At 35.8% G+C, this 20,786-nt stretch overlaps 4 protein-coding genes across 4 annotated transcripts; 3 read left to right on the forward strand and 1 right to left on the reverse strand.

Moving 5' to 3' along the window:
- Window positions 1–58: 58 nt before the first annotated feature.
- On the forward strand, window positions 59–784 carry BDBG_17133 (uncharacterized protein; the record flags this gene model as incomplete). The annotated part of the gene is made up of 1 exon (XM_031724919.1): window positions 59–784. One exon carries the CDS (start codon window positions 59–61, stop codon window positions 782–784), a length of 726 nt encoding a protein of 241 aa, XP_031578540.1.
- A 1,827-nt stretch (window positions 785–2,611) lies between these two features.
- BDBG_04505 (uncharacterized protein) lies at window positions 2,612–4,485 on the forward strand. The gene has a single exon (XM_002624595.2). It carries the CDS (start codon window positions 2,936–2,938, stop codon window positions 3,788–3,790), a length of 855 nt encoding a protein of 284 aa, XP_002624641.2. The 5' UTR covers window positions 2,612–2,935; the 3' UTR covers window positions 3,791–4,485.
- BDBG_04506 (cell cycle inhibitor Nif1) lies at window positions 4,125–7,949 on the reverse strand. The gene is made up of 2 exons (XM_031721698.1): window positions 5,218–7,949; window positions 4,125–5,128 (listed from the first exon to the last, which is right to left on the reverse strand). The coding sequence occupies exons 1-2, from the start codon at window positions 7,368–7,370 to the stop codon at window positions 4,957–4,959; spliced, it is 2,325 nt and encodes a 774-aa protein (XP_031578541.1). The 5' UTR covers window positions 7,371–7,949; the 3' UTR covers window positions 4,125–4,956.
- A 12,422-nt stretch (window positions 7,950–20,371) lies between these two features.
- Window positions 20,372–20,542, forward strand: BDBG_17134 (uncharacterized protein; the record flags this gene model as incomplete). The annotated part of the gene is made up of 1 exon (XM_031724920.1): window positions 20,372–20,542. The coding sequence occupies one exon, from the start codon at window positions 20,372–20,374 to the stop codon at window positions 20,540–20,542; it is 171 nt and encodes a 56-aa protein (XP_031578542.1).
- Between the last annotated feature and the right edge of the window lie 244 nt (window positions 20,543–20,786).

The raw sequence follows: 20,786 nt of genomic DNA on the forward strand, positions 1-20,786 counted from the left end.
AAGGGTCTTGGCTGTGGTGGACTGGTGGGGATCTTTCTCGATTCTCGCCGTGGTCATCATGATTTTGCTCGGCCTCAATCTCGGCGGAGCAACATTCCCGTGGAGCGGCTCAACTGTTATATGTCTCCTGGTGTTTGGTTCGGCCTCAATTGCACTGTTTCTGTATAGTGAGTTGCGTCTTGCCAGATACCCGCTCATGCCGTTGAGCGCCTTTCAGCGAGTGTCTAACATTTCTGTCATCATCGTGGCCTTTGGACATAGCATGGTAGCAACCGGCACCGAATTCTACTTGCCTCTGTATTTTCAGAGCGTCCAAGAAGCGTCACCGCTTCGCAGTGGTGTCCTACTTCTTCCTTATGTCTTGGCGGCAGCAGCAGCTGACTTTGTCGGCGGACTCATCATCCATCGGACCGGCAAATATTTGATTCTCCTCCAGATGGGTTGTGTGCTCATGACGTTGGGTACTGTCCAAATCATTGCAGCAGTAGGCATGGCCCTTCTTTTCCAGACGCCCATGCTGGCTGTGCAAAACTCAGTACATAAATCAGATGTCGCGTCAGCTACATCCACTTTGTCATTTCTTTGCAGCTTAGCATCCTCACTAGCTGTTGTTATTGGGGGCTCCATATTCCAGAACAGCAGAACAGCATCAACACTAGAGCTTCCGCACTGGCAGCGGCTGGCCTCAGTGGATCTCTGCAGAACAGCCTCAACAGAGGGAACACTGCTGCAAATGTGGAGATCATCAGAAACATCACCAACTCTACACAACTTGAAGCTGTGAAAGAAGCTTACACCTATAGTACCTGATGCATCTTCATCTTCTTTACCGCGATCGCAGGGTTGACACTACTGCAAGCAGGTGAATGAAGATGTAAAGTATAAGAAGACTCAGTTGATCTTCCTTGAGTGTTGAACGTAGCAGGTAGTAGTGAGATGGTGTCATAAACCTTACAGAGTGAATTTTAGTTTGTTGTAAATTACAACAAAGTCTCATTATCAGACTCTCTTATTAGCTCTTCAGATGCAGTAATAAAATTATGATCTCTCCACTTTCTTGCCTGACAACAGTTTACGGAATTGGAGAGTCGGATCTACGCGACAGAGACACAGATTAGAAGGAACAGATACAACTGAAACCGTGAAATATACAACATCAGCCACACCTCTGATCATTCATTTTTGAATCCTGATCCTGGCTCATCCGCTCATAGAAACTGTTCCAACAAATGGATGGGTAGAAGTAGTAAAGTCATTTACAAATGCATGTGATTTCAAGGAGGTATTGGTGCCCCAGCCCTGGCAGAGTTCCTAAATACATCTATAAATGTATGTGTTGAAAGGAGTGTGACCCAAGAAGAAGTTCGAGCTGAAAAGGGGTTGCAGGCCCAAAGGGCATGTGAGCTGAAAAGAAAAAAGGGCAGGCCAAGATGGAAGCACCAAAGAACCCAGTGAGGCTTGCTTGGCTTGGCTTTCACTCAGCAATCAACAAGTAGAACCTCCAACTCCTCCGCCTCTTTCCAACCACTCATGATTTCAATATTAGATGTGAGGTTGGCCATAAAAATTTCTACCTAGTAGCTCTTGACAACACTGGTGATAACCTGACAACACATTCCGCAGGTTGCAACCAATGAGGGGAAGGCATTCTGGGCAATACCATACCAGTGTCCACACAGAAGGGTCCTCCACTCTGGTGGGATGGTACAACAGATCTGACATTGACACTGATGCTTCAGTAGGTCAACACCTCCGCAGGTGCAGGATCAAAGACAGGTGAGGGCTGGATAAGACAGCACAGCATCATCCCTGGCAAGGGGGGGAATACCTAGGTAGAGAAGGTAGAGAAGGGGGCAGTGCACGTGAGCACGAGCGTCAGAGGCAGAGGCCAGGGCAAGGGCAAGAGAGAAAGAGAAATGAAGAAGGAAGGAGAAAGTGTGTAGTCATTGCGAGGGGCGCGCGATGAGTTTTTATTAGATCGCGGCATCTGTTGAAGCGGCGTGAGAAGGCGCAAAAGCGGCGAGGGGGCGGCCATCCCCGAAATGGCAACAGTGCTGCTGCAACGGGCCTCGCGCGCAATGTAGACCAATGGCGACTGCACTCAGCGGGCTGGGCGCCCCGCTAACCGACAGAAAAGGTACTTCTCACACATCTATTTTCTCTGACAGATACAAATCTAACAAGATAAGAGATATCGATATAATTCTCTGACTTACATATATATATATATCTTTTATAAAGAGAAGTAGAGGTGAGTATACTACTGATTTACAAGTTATATTCAAAGTTTAGAAAATGAAAATCAAGATAAAAGTAAAGAAAGACTAAAAAAATAAGTTGTGATAAATATGATTATTCTATTATTTTTAAATTGATATTTAATTTTCACAAACTCTGATTTTTTTCTTAAAACTTTAATTAAATATACTGATCAAATATGTGGCGGGCTGCGCCCGATCATATAGACTATTCCATTACACTCCATAGATTCCTCGGCCCGAAAGCTCTGATTCTCGGTCGCCGATCCTCGGCTGAGGAACCCACGGAGTTCCTATTCTCCCGCTCCGAAGCTCCAACCTCGTACGCGTTATAAATATCCGCTCCGATCGCTGATTCCCGCACTTTCTCTTTTTTTCCTTCTCTAACGTTTTCCACTTTTGTTATATAAGACCTATATCTTAATGCCGATCTATTCGGCGTAGGCCCCTTACACTTGGAAAACGTTCATCGTCTCCTCATTAGGAACGATTACCCATCGAAAAAGATATCCGAACGCGTAACGACGTGTAATAGTAAAGAAACGAACGACCAGCTAAGCGGACACCGAGTCCCTGCTAGATAGATAGAAGCTTGCTCGCCAGTCGCCCTGGCCCCACAACAAGATCTCACAAGAGAACGTCAGCGAAAGACCCGAGAGTCCTGACACCTTAGATGTATGAGATATTCATACGATTACACTTCCGATTCCGAAGAACCCTCAAACGCAGATACCACACATCCGACGAATGATACAGCTATGTCTACTGATAATATGGGTGAACCCTCGAACGCGAGCATAGACACAGTGCCGCAGTGGCTCCGAGCAATGTTGGAATTACAACAGCAACAGATAGCTGATATCCACGCAAACCAACAACGCCAATACGAGGAAATCCAACGATTAACTCGACAAGGAACCCCTGCACAGACAATTCCAACACCGACAGAATTGAATATGAACACAATGCAAGCGCCGAAGGAACGCTTAGGTGCTCCCACATATTTCGATGCTTCTGACCTCACTCTCTACCCATCATGGAGGTTGGAAATGCTCGCGAAACTAAGTGTAGATGGAGATGCCATCGGTTCGTTAACTAATCAAGGTTGGTATATCAATGGTCGATTGAAAGATCGCGCGAAACAGAAGTTCCATCCATGGATGGAGGCATGTGAACCAGCGTTACGTACGCCTGACAACATCATCAAACATCTTGATGTCCTCTTCCGAGACACTGCTATGCAACAGAAGGCATTAGATTGGTTACAGAGTGTCCGACAGAGGAATACTCCTCTCACAACATTCATCTCTGACTTCAACACCAAGATTCTAGAAGCAGGCGGCCAATCTTGGGAGGATCGAATGAAGATTAGCATGCTCAAGAAGGCACTGACTTTTGAACTGTTACAAGCCCTCATAAGTGTTGACAAAGCCCCGACTTATGAAGGCTTCTGCATACAACTCCGAACATTGGATGACCGTCCAACCTGGACCCCAGGCTCCGCGCTATCCGATACAGCAGCTCTTGACTGATGGGAACTGCACTCGCTTCCAGAAAGGAAGGGCTAATGTGGCGGGCTGCGCCCGATCATATAGACTATTCCATTACACTCCATAGATTCCTCGGCCCGAAAGCTCCGATTCTCGGTCGCCGATCCTCGGCTGAGGAACCCACGAGTTCCTATTCTCCCGCTCCGAAGCTCCACCTCGTACGCGTATAAATATCCGCTCCGATCGCCGATTCCCGTACTTTCTCTTTTTTTCCTTCTCTAACGTTTTCCACTTTTGTTATATAAGACCTATATCTTAATGCCGATCTATTCGGCGTAGGCCCCTTACAAAATAGATGAAAATAATTTATACTATACATTGACTTATATTATCTTTCTCTAAAATCTTTTCAACTTCATCTATACTTGAAAGAGATAAGAGACAGAGACAGGCATTGATGTGATATGAAATAGAAAAATAGTAAAAGTGAGAGAGAAGCAGTGATGATGATCTTAAGAGATAAGTAATTAAAATCAAAACAGACACTTTCAATAGTTTCTGTTTGTCTGTGAAGAATCACTGATGAGTATGCAAAAATAAAATGAACTCAAATAAAAATAGTTGAATATATATTTATAGATGAGTGTCAAAAAAATTACAAGGCAAGTTTATATTTTCAGCCCTCAACGTGCTTCATTTCCACTTGCGGTTCAAAGGGTAATAACAGTGAAGGCAGACGAGGAAAGAGAAAGAAAAATAAAATAAAATAAAATAAAAAATAAAGCCAAGGTGACTAGCTACGCGGACCGGGCCGCAAAGTTGGCACCCCTGCAGATACGTGTGAATGTGTAGGCAGCGGTATAAAACAAAATATGAGAGGGAATATAATTAGTATATAAAATATATGCAGTAGAAGCAAAATATGTATAGACAAAAGAAAAAAGAAAAAACAGGCAGTAAGTCATGGGTCAGAAGAAAGGAAATGAAAAGGAAAAGGAAGAGAAAAGGAGGAAATAGGCGAAGTGTAAATATAAAAAGAGGTAATAAAATATAATATATCGGATTTGATAACCGGCGGGATTGGGAAGAAGTGTGGTTAAAAGAAAAGAAAAGAAATGGAGGAAATAAGACAAGGAGGAAATAGTCACACGCGGAAAAGGAAAAGGAAAACGAGTAATTAGAAGTAAATATGATATTTGGGGTATCTTTCAAGAGTCGTTATGAACGTTAGTTGCAGCAGTGGATTTCTTGCGCCCGAAAATGCTCCGAGTGCGTGATTTGGTGGGTAGCGGCTTCTTGTCCTGGCCAGGTGCAGCGGAGTTGAGGCTCGGCGTCGGTAGCATCGTGTCATCGCCTGACATATATTTGGGTTTGTAAATCCTAAAAACCTATATGTTAGCCCATTATTGATTTTACCTAGAGAGAGGCAGATGCGTAAAGAGAATAGAAGAAGGATCAACAGAACGTACCAACTGTTCCCAACCATGCTCATCCCCTTGCTTTCCGCCATTCGGTAGTATTTAGCCGCTTTTTTCAGGTCCTTTTTGCAGCCCAGACCCTCCACATAACAAAAGCCAGCTTCTGCAAGAGCATCCACATCTCCCCAGTGGCCTGCTATTTCGAAGCAGCGCAGAGCCAGCGCCTTGTCTTGCTCTATCCCCCAGCCATTCAGGTGGCTAACGCCCAACTCATAAATGCTTAGTGCAAATTGCGCCTGGCGGGCTTTGTCCTCTTGGATATTTCTCCCGTGTGGTTCAGAGCTGTTAGCTTCTAGAATGGCAGAATCGGCAGCTTTACGGAGCCACTGAACGCCTTCTCGCTGGTTGGGCCGCATGCCCCATCCATGGCGACAGGCGAGAGCGTATAAAAGCATACCCGTTGGCTCATTTTGCATGGCTGCGATTCGAAGGTGATAGGTGGACTCGTTTAGGGAACCGTTTTCATGACATTTTATGCCTTTTGCAACATGATCTTCAGCGGATAGGGTAGTGGCTGGTGGAGGTCCGACACTACGGCTAGTGTGGGGTCGAAGTGTGGCATTGGAGTCCGTGGATATCGTTAGGGTGTCATCTTGGGCTTCCGATTTGGGGGCGATAGAAAGTCTACTACTCGAGTTAGATTTTGCCAGGGCCAGAGTTTTTCGGGTTCCTTGATCAAAGGAGTGTCTTTTTGGAGGTGTTCGATCAGGCCGTTTAACAAGCTTGCCTGGTTTCCGTGGAGCGTATTCATGTTTCAGTGAGGCCGTACTTTTCAACTTTCGTTCCGACTCCGTTGGTGTCTTCGGTTTTAACGGCGATTCCTGCTTCGGCGGTGCTTCAGTAGCAGGAGGGTGAGCATGGGTTGCGGAAGGTGACGGAGGAGTCTGCTCGAATGTCTCTCTCCCAGCCGCGCTTGGGGGTGGGGAGCTTTCGAAAAGTGGCTCATTCCACTCGAAATGTGGAGTTTGAAGGCCAGTAAACACGAGAGAATTACGTGAAAGAGATCTCCCCCGGGGAAGAGCATACTTCGCATAGATGTAAGTGGTTGGCGCCGAAGTTTGAGCATCGTCAGCTGGAGAATCAGACAACTTTGGCACAGTAATTGGAGATGGGCGATTCCCCCGGTTCATAGTCCGGGATTGATATTCATCTAGTTGTTCATGCCCGGAAAGTGAAGGGGATGGCATTGAAATGGTAGTGCTAGATCTACTCAATGGCCGTGAAAAGTTGAAGGAAGGACGTTGAAGTGGGTTTGGTATGGGGGAATTTTCGGAAGCTGAAGAAGGCGATTGGGGATGGGGTCGGGTAAAATGTGTCACGGGAGACTGAGGCATGGACATTCCGCTGCTTGAAGACAGCTTTCTTGGTTTTGAGTAGGTTGACCCTGCTGTTGAACTGGTGAAGTAGTCGTCGTCTGAGCTCTCGTGCTGTGGCAGTCCAGGGCTCCCTGCTGACCGTTTAGCAGAGGAACTTGGAGGTGCAAGGTTATTCGAAACATTTCGTTTCGCAGCGGAACTCTCAGCTGCTTCCCGGGTCCGGGTCGCTGATGGGATATCATAAGGATCTGGGGATGGCTTTGTTGGGAGTTCTTGTTCGGTCTCTCCATCTGAGTGGAACCACGATGCGTCCTCGGGTGATTCTGCACGGGGGGGATCCCCAAAAGCGCTGGCTGGGATTGGCGGAACGTCTGGGGCCGCTGCTGTGGTATTGCGTTCGTGGTCACTGTCCGGATCTGAAGCCAGATTCTGGCCTGGTAGTCGACTCAGCATCGGATGCTGCGAGTTTGGCCTCACTGCAGGCTCCTCCACTTCTCCATTGCGACCATGACTCCTGCCTTCTGGACTGACAGGTGTCGTATTACTCGACTCGCCGGAGGAATGTGCTCGGTAGTAACCCGGTCTTGGTTGGGATAAGGATCTGGCAACGCTTGCGGGGGGCAACCGGCTCATGCGCCTTCCGCTTTTTTTCGACTCATCGAGCTGTTTGGCCAAAAGCCGTCCCTGCAAGGCAAATGCATCGAGAGGCGACAAGACAGGAGTGAGTTCTCCGTGAAAATGGGCGATGCGGGGAGATGGAGTCAGATTTCGCGATCGCGGTTTTTCCAGCTGCTGCAATGGGGAATCAGATGGGCTATTGCTAGCCATGGCTGGTTAACGAGCGTCTATGTCAAAGGATTGAATAATAATCGGAAAGGTAGAAGTGGTTTGTATTAAACCATAGATCAGTCAACGAAAATCTGCGTGGCTAAGGAGAGTCGAGGTGAAGTTGTTGTAAAGAGGGAGGCGCCAAAAAGCGAGATTTAGGGGCATGTGGTTGGTTGATCCTCGACTTCAACCACATTAGGTCACTGGAGATGATTCTGCTGTGGCACCATCTGGAGAAACAGGTTTATTGGTGGGAGAGATAATTCTATATATATATACGGAAGAAAGACAGTCTCTTCGATGGGGTTTGGGCGAATGCCGGGCCAGTTGGATGTTGGTTGGTGGGTTGGTCTTTTTGAAAGGGCGGACGATGGATCGCGCCGCGAGCTAAAATAACAGAGAACGGAAGCCTCCCGCAAGTGAGCTACGAGATACCGGCTGTGGAGATGTAACACAAGTACAGGTGCAGCGGCCAGTGACTTATAACTCTAAAATGCAGTCTGAAATGCAAAGTCGACGATGGGTGAGGGGGTTTGGATGAAGTTGGGGATAGACCGGATCAGGATGAAGACGACGAAGGTTGAGGCGAGGTTATTTAGTTAACTAGCCAGAAGGTCGCAAAGCGCCCGTGTTGTCCGGTCTCGAATTGACCAAATTACAGCGTAATCAATCAAACCAACCAACCAACCAACTGTTGGCCCTTACGGCCGTTGCGGTTAGCGATCCCACTAGATCACGTGACCCACCACTATATTATGTTCCTGTAGATAGATCTATCAATACAACCTTCAACTATCCTACAGGTTATAGCCCGGATGGCACATTTTTTTAGAACATTGCACCAACATTTTTGACATGAATAGTTCACCTTTTTTGAAAAGACTCTTACTCTTTATTAGAGATATTTCATTTTCTCTGAATCTGTCAGTCAGTAGATTCATATCTTTATATTTTTAAGAAAGTGCATTCTTCATTGTGAAGAATATCACTTTTTTATTTTTTTTACACATCTAGAAGAAGTAGAGCCATCTTAATATAAGTGATACATCTGTTACTTCAGAGTTCAGCTCAAGGTTCAGAATCACACACTTCACTAGACAACTTATTGATAGAATAATCACTTATTATGAGAAAGCTTCTGACTTACAAGATGAGACTGAGATTAGTTTTCACCAGAGTATGAAATTTAATGATAATGAGATAATGAAGAAACTTCAGAATAAAGAAAAGCAGAGTTAATATTCATCTACAGAATCTGTTCATTTTAACTTTTTAAATTCTTCATCATTTCTCATCTCTGAAATACTGACTTTTAATAATGATTTGAATCAATCTATCTATTACACTGCAGACAATCTTATGAATCTTATACAGATAATACTACAGAACTAGATAACTGTGACTGAAATTACTTAACATCTCACTATATCTGTCTCTATATAAAGAGACATTACAAGAGATGAGTTACAGAAATACTAGAAGAAAGTTAAATATGCACTAGATATTAAATCAGTGATTATATTTAATAACTCTAATTATAAAGCCTGATGTATTGATATGTTAACTGATATAGAAGTTATTAATGAAATTAACATTCTATTAAAAACTTAATAAGAATTCTCTTTTATACATTATATTAACTCTGAGAAGTGAAGAATCTGTTTCAAGTCTCTATATAGATGTATGCTATTAAGTCTTGTTGAAAATGTTTAAACTACTATTGAAATCTTGAAAGCTGACAATACTGCAGCTCTGTGAGACAAGATCAATGTGAAATATATAATATCACTGACTGAAGAATAAGTTATTATTATTATTATTATTCTTCAATTATAGATGTATACAGTCAGAGACTATAACATCTATCTGAGAACTTTAATTCTCAGAGTTTTTTCTATGTCTGTAAAGTTAACTATTATACATTCATCAATTTCAGATATATAAAATCAGAAAATTCCAGCTCAGAATATAAAAACTGTTTATAAATTGCAGTATTTTAACATCTTTTAATACTTTGAAATCATTTGACAATATCATGATAAAAGAAAAGAGAAAAAGAACACAGTCTCAAAGATAGACACATTAAATAGATAGATAGAAAGAAATTGAAAGAAAAAGATAAAGAAAAAGATAAAGTAAAGAGAGACTATAATAAAACAAATTATTAAAAGAGAGTATATAGCTGTTTTAACAGACTATATCTGATTGATTTTCTTCTCTTCATATTCAGATAATTCTGAATTTAGTCATTTTCTTATAGCTGCTTGAGTTTCTGATAGAAAGTCTATTAAGTATTTAATTTCTGTCTCAGTTGAGAATAAGAATCTCATATTTAATTGATTTAGATTATACTTCTCTTTCAATCTAGCTCTGAGACTATTGTATAATACACAGTGCATTATAATATACTTAGAATTCTTATTTATATTGCAGAATGAGCATTCTATTGAGTCAAATCTATCATCAAATCTTTGTATATAAGATTTGAAATAGTCATATTCTAGTTTCAGCTGTATTATAGATGAGAATATTTTCTTTTTATATTTAATTGAACAAGATTTTTACTTGAGTTTTGTTTCAAATCTTGAGTAATGTATACTCTTCTTTTATTTCTACCAGCTTTCATTTCACTTATCTAAACAAGATTCTTTTATTTTTCTCTTTATAAAAGATCAGAATATAATTTTTTGAATAGATCTGCTTAATTCTGTACTCTTTTTTACAGCTGAATCAGTCAATTCATTAACATGAATATTCATATAAGCAGAAACTCAGTGCAGATAAATTATCAGCTTTAATATTCTTCTCTTTTGAATTTTTAAAACAGAGTTTAAGATCAGTTCAAGATTCATTTAATTATTATAAATCTGACTATTTTTAAGTCTTTTTAAAGCAGCTTGACTATCAGAGAATATTTATATCTCTTTCAAATAATTTCCTCTTTTATAAGATTTTATTTCAATGAGTTTGAAAGCTTTCACTATTATAAATAGTTCAGTATCAAAGACTTCATATTCAGAGTCTAGATTTCAGAAATCTGAGATAAAATTAATATTATCTTCAGTATAAGCAATGTCTGTGTCTAATCTATTCAAGTTCTCATTTTTTGAGTTATCTGAATAAATCAGAATAGAGTCTTTTATATTAATTATAGAAATTCTCTTCAAATGCTGTTTATATTCTTTCTCTTTTAATAGTTCACTTATTTATAAGTTTATAAGAGATTCAAGCTTTTCTCTTCAGAGAGATAACTTCTCATGATTAACTTTTTCAATATTTAAAGAAGAAAATTAATTTTTAATCAGAGAGTATAGTCTGTATAGTTGAGAAGACATTTTCTTTGAAGAATTATTTTCATTTCAATCAAGAAATCTATTTCAATTCAGTTCATTTTCAGAGTTAATTAATGAAAATAAAGAAGAGACTCTTTCTCTGATTATATGATTTAAGCTTATCTTTACAACTCTCAGAGCATAGTTTATACAGGTCTTTTCAAATCTAATAATAGAAGAAGGAATTGAAGCTTCAATTTTCATTGCTTTAATAGAAGATGATTTGAATACTCTCAGAATTCTTCTCAAGACTCTGTTTTACAGACTTTGAAAGAGTTCAGTGAAATTCTCTTAATTATTTCATTAAACTTGAACTTTATAATCAGCTACTGATGTAATACAGACTATATATAACTGTCTCATAGTCTGAAAGAATAGACTTCTCTCTGTATTTGATAGTCTGATTATATTATTTAATAGTCTTTCTGTCTTAACAGTTCTTTATTGAATATGATATTTAAAATTCAACTTGAAGTTTAATCATACTTCTAATTATTTAATATTTACACTGAGTTTAATCTCTCTGTTTAAAAGAGTTAAAGATAGTTCTTTCTCATTGAATCTAGAAAAGAAATGAATTAACTCAGTTTTATTCATATTAAATTAAATTTAATTGATATCTGTTCTAACAAAGATTTTCTTTGCAGCTTCTTTAATTACTTTCAAATTCTCTTTAATAGTTTTTGAGCTGTAGACTAGATCAATATCATTCATATAACTCAGAGATTGTACTATTCTCATATTTCTATTTTTAAATAGATATACAGTGTATATTACAAATAAAATGAGTGAGATTGAAGATCTCTGTAATACTTCTATTTTTATCTCAGTCTTATCTTATTTCATTTCATTAAAGAAGAGTTGTATAATTCTTTTAAATATAAAATAGTTAACTTATTTTATTAGAGAAAGTGACAGTTTTAATATCTTCAATGTCTGAATTAACTTTAACTTTAAAACATGATTAAATGCTTCTTTTATATTAATAAAAACTGCAGTTGAGACCAGACTCTCATACTTTGCTATTTAAATATCATGAATAACTGAGAGAACAGTGTTAATTATAGAACACTGTTTTCTATCTCTCATTTATTCACTGAATAAAAGAGAATCATTTATAGAGCTTATAAAAGATAGTTGAGTAGCTATTATCTTTTCTAAAACCTTTTCTAGACAGTTCAATAGAGATATTACTCTATATAACTTAGAAATTGAAGTTTTTCTATTAGATTTTATAAGAATCACTTCAGTGGCTTCTCTTCAGCATTCAGAATGATATTCATTTTTCAAGAGATTGAAAAAAAGCTCAAAATATTCATTCTTCAAGTAGAAATATGTATTTTGAATAATTAAGTGATTAATTGAATCAGAATCTACAGCAGTTTTAACAGAACTTGAGAAGATAGCTGACTCTAATTCATCTTGTGTAAGATCAGATCATTTTCAGTCATTTTCATCAATATAGTTAAGAAGTGATATATTCTCTTTCTCTGAATCTGAATCTGAATCTGATGAGTTCTGAAAGAGAATTCTCATAAGAGCTTGACATTTTTTCTTAAAAGAGTTTGCTGTATATAATTCATTCTGAAACTCATATTCTAAGACTGGAAGTTTTGCTACACTTCTTGTTTTAGTATAGTTAAAAGCTTTAAAAACTTCCTTCTCTTATACTTCTTTAAGAAATTTTTTTCAGCAGTCTGTTTTAACTCTTTTAATATCTGAAAAATATTCATTTCTGACAGCTTTGAACTCTTTATCAGATATTATATCATTCTTTCAATCTCTTCTAGCAGTAGCTAATTCTTTTCTTTTAGATAAGATATTCTCATTTTATCAAGATTTTAAATACTCAGAAGATTTTCTTTTTAAAATATTATCTCTAACACTTGTTAGAATAATAGATGTAATAAGCTTCACTCTATTCTTAAGCATTTCATTTGAGATATCTTGATCAGAATTTCAATATAGCTCATTCTGTCTTTCAGATTTTAACAGTTTTATACTTTCTTTAACTGCTTTTCAATCAGCTTTTTCAAAGTTATACTGATTAGAGAGAAGAGAATTTTCACTCATTTATTTTTTACTCAGTTTAATATCAAATTGAATAATCTCATGATCTGATTCTCATGTCTCATTTGAATCAATAAATCAGTTTACAAGTCTTCTTTTCATTAGATTTTATGATATAAAGATTAAATCTATAATAGACTTCTGTTTCATATCTTTTCTAAAGAATGTTTATTGATCAGACTTATTAATCAAATCTATTAAATACTCAAAGATTTATTCAATTAAATTATCAGCTCTCACTGCTCTTTTGCATTCTGAATTTCATCAGAGATAATGTGTATTGAAATCTTCTACAATTATAGAGTTTCTTAATGAAGTTATGTTCAGAAATTCTCTATTAATTGTTCAGATATTGTTATTTTTCTTCAATAACTTTTCATTATAGATATTTATAAGCTATATAGTATTAAACTCATTTTCTTTATCTATAATATCACTCATCAGAATATCAGGGTCAGATATGATATTAAATCTTAGATTAAATTAATATCTTGATCTCTTTCTTTCATAGATTACTACTCTTGACTTTATCTCAGACTTTTGAGATAAAAAGCAGTAGTAACTTAAATAAGAAATGATATATTTTTACTCAGTATTAAAATTCAGCTTCTGAAGCAGTATAAAAGTAACTTTTTATTCAAATGTAATTTGAAGATAAGAATAAATACAATTTAAGTTTCTATTCATATTATTTTAAATAAATGTGATTTTTGAAGAGTTTTTAAACTTTTTTTATTATTTTTATTATATATTCATACTAAAAGAGAGTAGAGTAGAATCTAATTACTATCATCAGATAGTAGATTATAACTATTCTGAAAAGTAGAAATCTCAACTACTTATATTATATCTAGTTTATTATTAGAGTCATTTCTCAATTCTCTAATCTTAACAGAAGTTTGAGAATTCAAATTCTATTTACATTTAGCTGAAGAATTGAAGTTTGAAGACTTAGATAGTTAAGAGTTTCTTCTTTTTAAACTTGTAATTATAAGTCTACTGACTTGACTCTTCTTTTTGATTCTAGATTGACTTTAAGCTTTATCTTTTCTTCAGTTCTTTTGAGTTCTAGAAGTAAACATACATTCTTTTAAGCTAGATACATGTTTTTCTTTGTAATTAGAGCACTTAAGCAGAGTATATTAACAAATTTCATCTCTTTTTAAGCATGTTTTATATTTATGCTCACTAGATTTATAATCTCTGGCACAGAATACATATTTTGAGTCTCTAAAATATGAGATTACAAAGTATTCATATCTTTGATAGTTTGAATACTGTGTTTAAGCTTTGAGATTCATTCTTGAGTCTTTATATTCATAAACTCTCATTTTTAAATCTGCTACTCTTACTTCAGAGATCTTTGACTGTTTAAGTATTTTTATATATACTAGAACAGAGGCATTTCTTCTGTTTTATCTGAACTTAATTAAATTTAGTTATACAGACTTCTTTCTCAGTTAAATAGAGTTATATTCTTTCAATTCATTTTTGAGAAGTAGTATTTCTTCTTTACAGTCAAAAATTTCAACTGAAATATTATAAAGAATGAATTTATTTCACTTTTTATCTCTTTCAGATAAAATTATTATATTTAGTAAAGATTCTACTGCTAACTTTCAGAGATTCTTATTCTGAATAAGAAATTCAGCACTGAATTCAGATATTGTAATCAGAATAATAAAGTTTTCAAAGAATAATAACTTAATTAAAGCTATAACTGATTTTTGAACTTTAATATCAGTTATTAACTGAGAAAAGAACTGCTGATTAATTTCATTTCTGATTCTGAAAATGAGATTTGAGTTTAGCTTGTTTCTTTGTAGAATATTCTGATTTGAGACTTTGAAAATAAGTCTTCTATTTCTGAAGATTTGAAAGTTTTTCTCTTTTTATATTTTCTTTTTCACTTTTCTATGAATAGAGACATGAGCAGTATTCTTCTCAGTTTTCTCAGGATTTTAAACAGGTTTTGAGATAACAGGTTTAGAGACAGCAGATTCAGCTGCTTGAGTATATGTTTTCTTCTAATTTAAAGAAGAAGAAGAAGTAGAAAAAAAGAAAGAAGAAAAGTAAGATAAAGAGTCAGTGATTATACTAGAAATTTTCAAGATTTTTTAAACTGTGTTTGAGATTTCAAGTTTAAACTTGATCATCTTCTGTAGTTGTCTAGTCTGAGTATGAAGAATTAACAGAACTTCTTCATTCATCTCACTCAGATACTGCTTTTTAAGAATCTTGCTTACTTTTTCAAGTTTCTGTATTTCAAGAACTTGTTATTTCTCTATTTCTTCTTTCTTTCTTCTCTTCAGAATTTCAATCTCAGAAATAGCATTTGAAAAAGCATCTTTTTTCACATTAACTGAGTGTATTTTTGAACTCATTGTTTTCACTCAATGAAAAGTTAATCAGACTATTTCAATTAAGATATTTCTAAGTCTGTTTTCAATTAAAAAGTTGATCAGACTGTTTCAAAAGAAGAATAAAAGACTTTTATATATAAAATACCTGATTTTTTTCACACTAGTTCAGTAACTAGATTAGATTTTTGAAGAGAATTTAATAAACTAAAATTAATTTTTAAGATAAATTAATAAAATCTTTACAATCTCTTTCTTGAGATATAGTGAGAAAAAGTATGATATCAATTAATAATAAATCAGATAATATGACAGTTTTTGAGAGAAAAACTGATAAAAAATAAATTAATTTTTTACAGAGAAATTGATTAAAACTATTCAATTTTATTCTAAATCATTCAATTCTTCTCACACAATAAGTGTGCAACTCAAATCAGTTAATAAAGAGTGTAAAAAAGAATTAAGTATTAATAAAAGCTCTTCAGTCACTGAAAAAGTAATTCTTACTTAAAAGAATATGAAATTATGATAGAAAACAGCTCTGTTTTTAATTCTTTATAAGAATATTGTATAAAATGCAGAGAAAAACACCTTACTTTTTCAAGAGAAGTAAAAAACTATTTCTAAGATCTTTTTCTTTTTGTATTAACTACTGTAGAAGAATGAGATAGAAACTGCTAAGATATATACTACTATATACTCTCTATCAAGACTTTTTCTCTTCAGAGTCTTGATATTATAGAGAATATAAGTCTGTTTCTATATAATAATATAAATATTATCAGTGAGATGTAGAGAAACTGATTATTTATATCTTAAAATAGAAGACTTTGTCAATGATTATATTAATATAAAGTTAATTCTCAAATTCAATAGAAATCTAGTATTACTGTTCTCAATTTCTTACAGAATTTATTGAATATTGAGATATTAAAACTAGATTTAATATATCTCACTGTGCAGGAATCAAAGGCTCAGTCAGATCTTGAAATATACTGATTTTATAGTTATTATATCTACTGATTATATATTAAGTACAGTTACTGAGATATCTTTTTGTACTTTTCTATTGAGAATGAGTCAGATTGAGAGAGATGATATGAGAATGAGACTTGATATTGATATCTAGATACACTGAAGACAGACTACAGAGATTGCACTTCAGAAGTGACTGTTAATTATATGCTTGATATTATTGTCAAGATATCTTTTTATATTTTTCTGCTGAGGATGAGCCAGATTGAGAAGGGCGGTACAAGGGTGAGACTTGACATTGATGTTTTGAAACATCAAAGATGAACAGGGTTTTCACAGAGATTACTTCTCAGATATCTTCACAACTACAGATCAGAGATCTTTCAAAATTGAGAAGATTGATACATATGACTAGGTCTCTTCATCTTACAATTTGTATAGCAATTTGGCCCGGGGTTGTGGTGTGATAGAGAAGAATGAGGGATAATCCCACACAGGAGTTCTGAACAATGTCTGGTTCACATTTGGCTGGATAACTCCACCACCACACGGGGTATGCAGTTGGCGATGGGGTCAAAATGCTCGTATGATTGAGGGCTTTTCGATGGATCTATCGGCGGGTTCTTATTCGAAACATCGAGCGAGTTCGTGGTGGAGCGGTGTTATCACACACTGTAGATGAGGAAGAATAAGTTAATGTCTTCAAGAAATTGACAAAATTACAAGTCAAGGAGAATGATTATCTTACTTTTCAGAGATATTTTCACTATCTTATTACTCATTACAAGGAGCTCTGTCAGAGTACTAAGAATGTATATTATAATCTTTTCCTCAACAATCTACAAGATTATCAAAGACTGTTTATTAAGACATATTTAAATAAGTTTTTCTTCACTGACTAGAGACTCATTATCAACATTAATATCAATGATTTGATGAAGCAACTGATTAATCATACATTTAAAAAGATTATCACTGAGTGGAAAAAGCAGTCTCAGACTGATTCTGTGACTGTGAAAAAGAACAAAGATAAGAACAAAGATAAGAACAAAAGCACATCTGTATGAAAGTGCACTCACTGTAGAAGACATGAATATACTGTTGATAGATGTTTTATCTTACACTCTGATAAAAAGAAAAAGAAGGATGATAAGAAGAAAGAGAAGAAAAATGACTTGATAAGTTCTTAATCAGCAGTAAATACAGTAATTACAAAGATTGAGTTCTATTTCTCTTTCACAGTCACTGAAAAATCATCCTCTAGATCTTGATATTTGAACATATGTACAAGCCTGAATATGACAGATGAGCTTCATTCTTTTTTAAATATCAAACCTTTTAATGATAACATCTCTGTTGATTCTGCAACTGAGAGAACTGAGTTTATTAAGAAGATTAAGACTGTCATCTTGAAGATTGAGAATGATGATGTTAACTTGCAGAATGTTCACTATATCTCTAATATTACAGTCAACCTGCTCTCATTTATAAAGCTTGAAGATCAGAGATTCTGATTTACATTGTCTTTCATAATTCCCTCATTTTTCATTTGCAGAGCCCTGAATAATGTTATTTTTCATACAGTTCAGACTGCTCAGAACAACATATATAAGATTAACAAGTAGAAGTTCAATGAGAATCTCAATCATCTGAACAGAGCAGTCAAGTATATTGCAATGATGTCTTATGAGTATGATTTTAATTAAAAAGTTGATCTTTCTATGACTGCTGTCACTACTGTTAATAATGTTGATTCTGCAGATATGAAAACACAGACATCAAAGATATCAAAGACTCTTTTGAATTGATATTACAACCTCAGTCACATTCACACTGATGCTATAATTGCTATGGCCAAGAATTCTCATACTGAAGTCACAATTAAAGATTCTAAGACTAAGTTCTTTTGTGAGAAATGTGTCAAGGCAGATATGATATGAGATTATTTGAAAACACTGATACCTAGATCTATCTGACTCATTGAGAAGGTTCATATTGACCTTGTAGATGATGAATATACATTGAAAGATCTCTCTGACCATCTCTTAGAGTTTCATCAGAGAATCAGATACTGAATACTTATTATCTATGACATGACTTACTACTGTTGAGTATATTTTTTAAAGTTCAAGAATGAGGCTATTCAATACTTTGAGTTGTGGCTCAGATTCATGAATAATCTTGAGTATACAGTTCCTGCTTTTCTATGAACTGATATTGATGATGTTTTCCAATTCACATGTATACACACAGTTATGAATTCATATAATATTAAATGAAAACTAACAGCATTACATTCATCACATCAGAATGATGTTTCTGAATGTGAAATCTGCACTATCATAGAACAGATTAGAGCTGCTCTTTTGAAAGATAATCTTTCTAAGAAGTTCTGAGTAGATGTTCTAGAGACAGTGATTATAATAATCAATAATACTCTCACATCTACAGTTCTTTACAACTTGAAATTTTGACCCTCTACTACAGAGATCTCTGTGATTCCAAGTTCATATAAGATTTCTTGATGTGCACTTATGAATATTCTACTGAATATGAGGCATTTTCACTGATTAAGTGCAGAGGTTTTTATTCACTTGCATGAATCTCAGCAGCCTGTGAATAAGCTTTCTTCACATACTGATTTCTATCATATCATTGAATTCAGTGACACATTGATATATTGCCTATGACATTCTGAATCTGACAAGATTATTATCAGTAGTGATGTGAGATTCTCAATTACTGAAAAATTGAAACTGATTATCACATCTGTGACACTTATTAATAATACTGATGAACTGAAACCTGATATTCATCTGATTGATAATGAAGATACTTCTGATATTAATGATCTGAATTTCACATGATTACAGCTCACAAAATCGCTGACTACTTACACTTCAAGCTCTGTTACAGGTAACCTCCCGAAGTTCTACAAGGATGCCACATCTCAGTCAGAGAGAATAGAAGATTATTGAAAGAAGTTCATACAACACAAGATTACTAACCTGAAGAGATGTAATACATGAAGTCTGATCTCTAGATCTGATATTCTGAGAGATGAACTGATTACTCTGAGCTGTTGAGTGTTTCTTAAGAAAGATAGGCTCATGAACCTGAATACTGATTCTGATAATATTCTTAGAAAATCATGTTGAGTGATTTATAATAACTGACTTAAGAAGAGTTCTAGAGAAGAGATCTATGCTCTGATCATCACTGATACTACTAATTGTATTCTTTTTACAATAGCAGCACTATGCAGTTGAACACTTCATTAAGTGAATATAGTAATGACATATCTTCATGAGCATCTCACTAAGAAGGTCTATATGAGACAACTCACTAAATTTGAGACAGGTTTGCTGAAAACACTTGTCTGTGTGATTGAGAGTAGTCTATATAACCTGAACCCTGCAGCAAAGATCTGATATGATTACTTAACAGCTCTGTTGAGTGATCTCGGATTTACAGTCAGCACTCATGATCTGGCACTCTGATATCATACATTCAGACATCACCTCTATATAATGATCTATGTTGACAATCTCAACATCATATTCAAAGCTTCTGAGAATGCTGATTGACTAGTGAGTATACTCAGTGAGAAATTGAAAGTCAAGAATCTACATCAGTCAATCAAGTATTTGAGTATAAAGATCAATTGTTCAGACAAGAGAATTGGTTTAATACATTATCAATATATCAAATGCCTTGTTGAAGATTTCTATCTTAATGATGCAGCTGTTGTCAGAATATCAATGAAGAATGAATTTTATATTAATAATTTCTCTATATCTGAGAAAGAGACTGATTTCACAATTCAGTGATATTAACATGATGTGAGTTACTTATAATATCTTGCAGTTAAAACACATTCTGATATCACTCACACTGTCTCACTACTCACTCAACAGAATGTTGATTCAACACCTCAATGTTGAAAGACTCTATTACATGTTATATATTACTTGAAAGGAATCATGAATCTGAGCATTTTCTACAGATGCAGCTCATATGAGAGGTTCATTTCTACTGATTCTTTCATTCCCCCTGATTTCTCTGATGATTTCTACCTACCCTTCAGCTACTCGGATTCCAATTGAGCCGGCCTCTTGAATGGTAATAGAAAATCAACATCCAGCTACATTTTTAAGCTCGCAGGTGGCCCGATTTCATGGTGTTCAGTGAAGCAACCTTGTGTATCTCTAAGTTTCAATGAGACTGAATATGTGGCTCTTAGTGAGGCGGTCCGCGAGGCAACATGAATCTGGACAGAAACCTGACAAACAACCGCTCCACCACGAACTCGCTCGATTTTTCGAATAAGAACCCGCCGATAGATCCATCAAAAAGCCCTCGATCATACGAGCATTTTGACCCCATCGCCGACCGCATAGCCCATGTGATGGTGGAGTTATTCAGCCAAATGTGAACCAGACATCATTCAGAACTCCTGTGTGGGATTATCCCTCATTCTCCCCTATCACACCACAACCCCGGGCCAAATTGTCATACAAATTATAAGATGAAGAGACCTAGTCATATATATCAATCTTCTCAATTTTGAAAGATCTCTGATCTGTAGTTGTGAAGATATCTGAGAAGTGATCTCTGTGAAAACCCTGTTCATTTTTGATGTTTCAAAACATCAACATCAAGTCTTACCCTTGTACTGC

Source organism: Blastomyces gilchristii (assembly GCF_000003855.2).
Source record: "Blastomyces gilchristii SLH14081 genomic scaffold supercont1.9, whole genome shotgun sequence".
NCBI classification, from domain to species: Eukaryota; Fungi; Ascomycota; class Eurotiomycetes; order Onygenales; family Ajellomycetaceae; genus Blastomyces; species Blastomyces gilchristii.

Coding starts and splice junctions, on each gene's coding strand:
- BDBG_04505 (XM_002624595.2), top strand. CDS start 2,936: ATGAGATATTCATACGATTACACTTCCGATTCCGAAGAACCCTCAAAC.
- BDBG_04506 (XM_031721698.1), bottom strand. CDS start 7,370: ATGGCTAGCAATAGCCCATCTGATTCCCCATTGCAGCAGCTGGAAAAA. Junction 5,129..5,217: donor AGCATGGTTGGGAACAGTTG/GTACGTTCTGTT, acceptor ATAGGTTTTTAG/GATTTACAAACCCAAATATA.